The sequence below is a fragment of the Platichthys flesus genome, chromosome 7 (genome assembly GCF_949316205.1).
Source record: "Platichthys flesus chromosome 7, fPlaFle2.1, whole genome shotgun sequence".
Classification (NCBI taxonomy): Eukaryota; Metazoa; Chordata; class Actinopteri; order Pleuronectiformes; family Pleuronectidae; genus Platichthys; species Platichthys flesus.
This window is the reverse complement of record NC_084951.1, coordinates 22,338,124-22,346,664: the sequence shown is the minus strand read 5'-3', so window position 1 is coordinate 22,346,664 and position 8,541 is coordinate 22,338,124. Positions and strand designations below refer to the sequence as shown.

The following is an 8,541-nucleotide window of genomic DNA, read 5'->3' as shown; positions in this document are numbered from 1 at the left end:
AAATAAGGGCCAATACATCTTGGATGATTAAAGTATGCATCGCCAAGTCCTGGCTGACATTTATGGAGTGCGGTGGGAGCCATAAAGGTTTGGCTCCTTTTTGTGTTTTGAATAACTTTTTTTTTTTATATTTCATTTTTTTCAGCAGAGGGTAACCCAGTGGGTAATGGTTTCAAAATGACATCTCCACTGAGAATGACAACCATGACAAATGTTGCATTCCATAGACGTTTGACAACACAGCACAGTACACGTGATGCTCCCACACGCATGCTTTGGGACTGTACACTTGGTTTGCCAAGATGGTGGCGTCATCATCATCATAATTATGAAACATTTATATTAAAAAAAAAAATCGCTGGGATGACCCGCTGCTTCATTTTTAGGTGTTTCACATGTGGTCAGTTCGTGTGGGAATACTGAATGTAAGGCAGTTTGGAGAGTACTGCAGCTTTCAGCAGACAATAATACCAGTAACCAAAAATAATGAATATATATTTTTTGTACTCTTTAATCTTGTAAACTGCAATTGACTAGAGCAAAAACAGGACTCTCTTTTTCCCCCTGTTTTTGTTGAAATGAGGGGGAAATGGATCAGCCTCAGAGAGAACGGAAATAGTGTGCTATACATTTCAGAAGGAAACCGATTCCAGGTGTTCACTCAGCCTGCATCTGGGAAACGTCACTGTTCGCCTCTCGCTCACATCTCAGAAAGGGTGGGAAGAGGAAAATTAACTGTCCAATCTCCCCCCCTCCCTACTGCAGATCATTTCGCTATCTCATAAATTTTGGCATCCGAGCCTTTACCTGATTCTCTAGAAAAATATGACATCCTCTCTATTTATGGAGTGACAAATTCCCATCTTTCCACCCCGGTCCTCTGCGCTGTAGAAGTGTTGAAGTCCTCCAGTGTTTCTCCACTATTCCCCAGAATCAGGTGATTTCTCCTCCAGCAGGCCCTTGCTCCACTCTTACGGTTCGTCTCTGTCTTAGATGGCATGGTTACTGTAGCTTATGTAAGTCTGCTTGGAGGCCAGCACTGCAAGGGAGAAGTGTCGCAGACAGAGAAAGGAGGTTAAAAGTGCAACAGGTGAGAATCAAATGGGCTTGAAAACTGAAATCTTTTCAAGCAGGTTGTTATGTCTTGTCTGTGGTTCAACTGCATTTACACTGAAATGTGTCATTTGTGAAGATGAAGACTCAGGAATTAACTGGGCTACAAAAACTGTTTTTAATCATTATGATAATCAGCTGGCAAATATGTTTTTCGAGTTATCAAATCACTATTTAAATACTTCCAAAAAATGTATGTATTGTTTTGTCTGAACCAAAACTGAAACAATCTGTTAAATCCCCACGTTTCATAGAACTAGACATTAGGTATAGGTTTGACAAAATAGTTGAAACAGCGAAAAAGTTTTGCTTATCTGCTGATGGATCAATGGTTTCAGCTCTAAAACAAACGTTACATTAATTTATAGTATTGGAAATGAATTAATGCTGAGATTGACCCACTGCTAAAGCACATTAATATGCAGACACAGAATCAGTGGTTGTGGCAATGTTCATAGACACCTGCTATTCGTGGAATTAAGGGAAACTGTCATAATGTTTTCCTCACAGCTGATAATATCATAAAATTGTCTCAAAAATCACCAAGCAGATCACAACATTAGTATAAAATGCATTAGTACTCATTCATATGCAAGTCTTTTACCACATGCAAAGACCTGAGATGTTTCTGTGCACCAAGCAAAGCATGCAGCAGCAGTCCGTGTGATACTATTTTGAATTGCACAGCTGTTAGACGTAAAAATGATACTGAGACAATATGTGATCTGACTTGGCACTACAAGTGGTGTCATACATTTTTGATAATAGTGCTCATTATTATTTAATGTTTTCATGTATCATGGAATTTTATATCGGCTGTGAATAAAACGCACAAGACAGATAAACAGAGGGCAGACCACAGAGACCATGAGAAGCCCAGACTGCTGGTGAAACGTCACTGTCATATCATACAGTACCTGTGTGTATGCGTGCAGTCATGCTTGTCTGCACGCATGTCTGTGTGCAAGTGTCAACTTGTACCTGTTTGTCATTTTTTTTTTTTTAATAAGATTGTCCTCAGCGAGCATGCTCCATGGAGGTAATCACACTACCATCTGCCAATCTGCCCACAGCAGCCTTGTCTGATTGAATATGTCAGAGGGGATGAATCCAATCAGAAGAAAGCCAGAGTAAGGGCAAAAGTGCTGTGGAGTAGAGCTCTGTAATGGTAAATGTTTCCGTATATTTGTCAGTGCCACGTCGGCTGTGTGAATGGGGGGGGGGGGGGGGGGGGCGGTGTTCCTCGCCATTTCATCCAAAGCATCTCTTCCAAGAGAAACATTGATAAATGAACCTTATTTTAATATTTATGTGCTGCGAGGCCAAGATAAAGAATAGATGGTCCAGAAAGAATTGGAGCTGGCAGACCCATCTGTCTTTTCCTGTTCACACTTATTGTTGTTGTTGTCCCATTACCACATATTCCTCCTTTTGTCAACAGGGATACAAATTACAGGGGACACATGGCTATCGCTTGTCTCCTGCACTCAGGCAGAGTGGTGTCATCTTCCCACATTAACAGGCCCTACCATGCCGATTGGCCATTTTACAGCGCCACACGCCATTATTGTCCATTCAAGTCAATGTCTGTTGGTCAGAGATGGATTTGCGGGGGCGTGACTATCGTGATGTCATTCAAGGTGTTGTATTTTGGCCGAGGGGGCACACTGTGATGCTTTGTGCATAGTATATGCAGGCATGGGTGTTGTGGTCATAAGCAGAAATTTTATAAAAGTGGTCACAGATAATAAAAGGGCAAAAATCATTATCTAATTTGGTTACCTGAGAGCCTAAAGTCCCTCACAAGGCTCCCCTCCCCCAACACAGTCTGACACATAAGCACAAAGAACATTTGTTAGATGCACAGTTCAAACCAGAGGGGGAGAATCAGCACCTGTAAAAGGGCTCTTTAATAGGATGGGATATAACAACTCCATTCTCACGTAAAAAAAAGACATGCCTGCAAGTGAAGCCACAGGCGCTGTGGTTGTAATACACATCATTGTATAGTGTGCAGCTTGTCAGAGTGTAACCTCAGGACCTTCAGTAATTAGAACATGTGGGGTCGCTTGATTGGATCCAAACCTGCAGCCGCACAGGGGCTGCCTGCTCACACACTCTATCTCGGTGATTGAAATAGTCTGCTTTTCAACGCCGAGATAACCGTCTCCTTCGTCCCTTTCAAAATCAAGACGTGTGGGCACCCTGTCACACGTCACAATTACAAATCCACTGTGGTGAGAGTAAGCCACAATGAAACCATTATTCTTTCCCATGTATTGAAAATGCTGGATTATCCCGGTAAAAGAGAACAGTGGCTTTCTGCCTTTTAAAAAGCATCTCTTATAATTTCAGCGAGGAACATATTTACAGTATTATTGCATCTTGGATGATTAAAGAAGATGTATATTGCGTATATTAACCTGTCGTTATTTATCTATAGCTATTCTAGTTAAGGGCTTATGGAAATATGCTATGAGTGTTTTCAAACATATTTAGATTTTATCCGTGGATGTAGCTACAGATATAATCTAATGAGGGGTACACAGGTTATGCTGAATTCTGCCTGACTTGATGATAGATGTTTAAAAACTTGATGGACTTTTAGATGGGTGGGATTTCTCCTGATGTTGCTGATGGCCACTGTGAATATAACAGAGGGTGTCATATAAATGTGTGAGGGAGAGACATATCTATACCCCTTATCCTTAAAACACTGACAGGGTCCAGCCCATCACAGAGCCACCAAACAATAACAAACAACCATTTACAATATCACAGTCAGTTGACAGTCTCAAATGAACCAAACCCCATTCTGAGGTCTTTGGACTGCAGGAGGAAGCTGTAATACCCAGAGAACAACACAGACCGAACATGCACACTCTCATAATGAGAAGTGTAGAAATATTTGAGATCATTATGAACCTATGACAGGACAGGACAAATTAGTCTGCCTGCCACCTACAGGTAATTAATGAGAAACACTTCAGTCCAGATTGTTGACGCAGTTCTGTTTAAGTCCCTGGCAATGGGTCATGGTTAAAAAATAAGCCATGTTATAAAAGCTGTTTAGCTAACTGCTGAAGCGCAAAGTAATATTGTCATCAATTATGTTGTCACTTAAAATTAGTCAATTATTTTTTAAATGGTGTACTGAATTGTGTTATATATATTAAACCTTATCTGCAACCATTTGTCACAAACAGCTCATTACATTATATAAATCAATTGTCGGTTGAGTTTTTTTTGCTGTTACATTTTTTCCTCCTTTTTATTGCTCCATCAGTCGTGATACTAACCTTGTGTTTCGAGACTTTCACAGAGTTCAGACTTGGCCTCTCCATTGGGCCTCAGGCCACCTTTAGGGTTGAACTTGTTGGACATGGTGGCTGCAGTGACTACAGCCTTCAGGCTGCGCTTGCGCTTGGGTACGTTCTGCTCCGGATGGAAGAGAACCACATAGACTTTGGGCATGTAGAGCATTCCCAGCGAGACGGACGCACTGAGGCTCACGGAGATGGTCAAGGTTGTGGTCTGGATATACATCTGTATCGTGTGAGAGACAAAACAGAATCATTTGTTGAGGTTATGGGCGATGGGCAGTGGTTTTTGTTGTTTTGGACTGTCAGGTTAAGCTGAGCACACGATAATGAAGGGTGAGCCTAAAGTTTGAAAAAGACTTGATGCATGACAGATATAACAAGTCATATGTGGATAGCAGAGGAAAATAGTTGCACTTAACTACAAATTCCAAAACAAAGCAATTAATATACCCTTTATTCACATTCTTTTATTCTTTTATACAGGTTTCTTCACTTCACTTCTACTTTCATTGCTGTGCTTGTTAATTTATTACATGCAACTAATAAGAACCTCCTTTCCTCTTATGGGAGTATAAGTTTTCTGAGGATAAATGTTTTTACCCTGAGGTTTTATACAACAGCATAAGGATTTTATCTCTGAGGTCTGGGACAGCTGCGTCTCACAGCTGGGTAACAGATACACAGCCACAGGCAACAATGATGGAGCTGAAAAAATACATCCTAAAGCACATTAAAAGTGGCTGCCAATGATTTTTTTATTTATGATAATCACCCCTGTGCTCATAAAGAGTCCATCTCTGATTTGTTGATTGAGGTGAGTCAGCACAGTGGCTGTAAAAATAAAACAGGCTAGATCAAATTTAAAACTGAATCATGACACTTTGATACTAACAAGCTGTATAGAGCAAATACAGAAGTTGTAATTTCAGTAGCAAATAAAGAGTCTGAAGCTCACACTCTTTCTTTCCCCAGTACTAAAGTTTTAAACACAGTCATTAGAGAAACAGGAGGAAGAAGAAGAGAACTGATTACACCTCTTGGTTGAAAATTGCTGCCCGGTGAACACGGGGCGAACGGTGTACAGTGGAAACACAGCTGGCAGACATCCCTCATGGAGTTTTGCCTGAGGTTTCGTCTGACATTACATTCTCAGACATCACAAATGACTGAGTCGTTTGGCATGGGAATAGCCTGCAGCGCTCTGCACCATGCCAGCATGTCAACAGTAATGGATGATGTTTCCCGATATGGGACTATGACATATGTTGTTAGTATATGGGTTTTTTGACGCTTCAGCATTATAAATTTTTGTACCTTTTTTTACCATCATGAAAGTTGAAGCATTTGAGGTAAATGTCAATATTGAGTTATAATATCTCATATTACCTTTTTTTTCAAAAGGGCAATGTGTAGCTACCCAATCTTTTGCAAATGTAGGACATTGTTTTTTTGAGAAAGCACCTACGAAAATATATAAATAACATAATCTCTCATACTGTGACTGATGTTTGTGATTTAAAACGTTTGCGTTAATTAAGCATCCTAATATCATGTTAGTTGAGAAAAATAATGTCATTGCTAAATGGGAGGGATGGGGCTTTGTATTCTGTCGTACAGCAAGCGGCACAGGAGCCTTTCTCTGTGACAGAGGGGGGAGTGCTGTAATCTCCTGAGAAGATTACATGTGGCCTGGGGTGAGTACAGAACAATATTGTTACCCCTCTGGAGTACAGAGTGGAGTCATTCTGCGATGGGAGCCAGGACCCTTGTCCACTTCTATCGGCCCCGTTGACATAAATTTTCCCTGACATGCCGATATGATTGCCAATCTGCTCCATCGGTAGGGCACGAGAACAGGGCCGGGAACAGCAACCTCAGCGAGCCGAACCATCATGAAGTTTATGTGAAGCTGGATTGCTCCTTTTTGTCCTTAGTTATCAGACCTCACATGCAGACAGCTGCCACAGAGCTGTCCCTATCCGTATGCAAAACTCGACAGCAGGAACGCAAATTCACATCTACTCCCAAGTTCTCGTATCCAATTATTTGGGTTTAAGGTATTCTGAACATAGAAAAATTTACTCGAGAGATATTTATCATGTGCACCTCTTGTTGGCCCAAGGACACCATATGGCTTTTCACAGGAGACACGTCATCGTTAAAAAGAGAAGTTGTAAATAATAAGATTAATGAATCACATGTGGCCACTTTGGTTTCAGGCTTGTTCCCTTTCTGGGACATGTGAGAATTATGATGCCGTCATTAATGTCAGTAATTAGTAGAGCCTGTGCTTTTCCTACTATGACAGGTCAAAATATGAGCTGTGAGAAACGCCTGTAGACTTTGTTCAATGCATATTTTTCTTTTCATGTCATTGCATTAAAGCTCAAATTTGAAATGAATAACATTACATTGCATATGACTGTATTCCAGCCAGGATGCTGGTCATTTTCATAGTGAATGTGTGTTGCTGGGAAACTTAATATAACTTGTTAATGGGATATGTATGTGCACACAGGCTAACCCTGCACTGTAATATTCTGCTGTACAAAGGCCTTTAAAGTAAAATGTGGTTTGTTCCAAACATACAAACATTACTAGTTTGTGATTTAATTGGGGTATTTTTTGACTTTTCTTTTGTATATAAATGACCTTCAAGTCTTCAAAGTACCTAAATTACAAATTGGATCTTATTGGAACATTGATAGATTGAGAGAGATTTCTGAACTGGCAGAGATGAAGAAATAAAAAATGTATAAAGATGATCTTACTTTGTTACTGAGCAGCTGGGAAAGCCTACCGATAACTCTAACTCTGTCTTTTGATGGAAAATGATAAACCAGTTGAAAGAATATTCCTTCTGCCTATGGTGTCCTGCCAAACGCTTAACTATAGGTTACAGAAAAGATTAAACCAAGTCACCAGCTTGTAGTCATGTAGCATTAGCCAGCAGCCTTGCTGTCTGCTGATGCTAAAGGAATTTGACCCAATCGACTAAAATCACATCTGGCAATGAGGGCCGAGTGGATTCTGGTTTCTGCCACAGGGTAATTCCACATTTATTCTGGTGTTACTAAATATAGAGTTTTAAGCAGTCGTGCTGTACATGGAGTTAAGGATTTAAAACTTAAAAACATGATTAATGCTAGACACAGTTTTTTACTTGGCAGGCTGAAAGCACAAAAAGGCCACTCATCAAAAGATGTTAATGGTCTGTGGTAGTAAAAATAGTCCTCAGGAAGAGAACTGTCGAAGCTGTCTGGTCTTTAATGTGCATCTGTGTAGAACCAACTCAAAATTACCACAATTGGAGGTAATTTGTGATTTGACTTTACACAGGGAAGAAATACTGTAATTGTATGCCATACTTCACAAACTACCTGCTATGTGTGAATGAATGTGCAGTGATTAACCGCTCGGTAACTCCACCCAGTGAAGCTGAATCAGAGACACACACACAAATACAATTAAAGCAAACATATCCCAGAAACGCTAGGTCAATCAATTACCCTCACAAGGCAACTCTAAAAGCCTTGTAAGCCCCTCGGTGGAGCACAAAGCCCATCGTCTCATGATGAATACCGGTTGATGCTATACAACAAGCATAAATTGAGTGGCTATTTTCTTCACAATGAGACACACAGAAGGTATAAGTAGTCTAAATGAAAAACAGACTCCCTACATGCACACGTGGATTTAAATCACATGCTGCTACTTTACTTTTGGTAAATAACATGAAACTGATGAGACCTCCCGTGTGTATGTTGGCTTTGGAAAACACAGACAACACAAAATAAATTGTAAGAAGGGTTGAAACTAGGTTTGTTATTTAAATACATACTATTCTGATATTTTAGTTCATAATTTGGGTTATCTCTTTAAAAGGTTTACATGCTGTTTTGATCAGTAAAAACATCACTTTAGCTCCAGTCTCTAAGAATCTCCTCTCGATTAAGCCCGAGAGTCTGCTCTGATTGACCAGTCGGCCCACACTCCTGTGACTGGTCAACTGATTCCAGTGCATGTGGAAGATCGGTCTCTGCTCCTGCTTTCCCTGTTGTGTCAGGGCTCATTATGCATGGATTGTGCAAATGATGAGCATTGT

The 8,541-nt window shown here is 40.4% G+C and overlaps 1 protein-coding gene across 3 annotated transcripts in view; it reads right to left on the bottom strand.

Annotated features, from left to right (window-relative positions):
* Positions 1 to 691: 691 nt before the first annotated feature.
* LOC133956186 (metabotropic glutamate receptor 4-like) overlaps positions 692 to 8,541 on the bottom strand; it is a 109,823-nt gene continuing 101,973 nt past the window's right edge. For all 3 annotated transcript variants that reach the window (XM_062391057.1, XM_062391058.1, XM_062391059.1), the window contains 2 exons: positions 4,413 to 4,659; positions 692 to 1,039 (listed from right to left, as the gene is read on the bottom strand). In XM_062391057.1, coding sequence (XP_062247041.1) covers positions 990 to 1,039; positions 4,413 to 4,659 — 297 coding nt within the window. In that variant the 3' untranslated portion in view covers positions 692 to 989. The remainder of the gene's footprint in view (positions 1,040 to 4,412; positions 4,660 to 8,541) is intronic.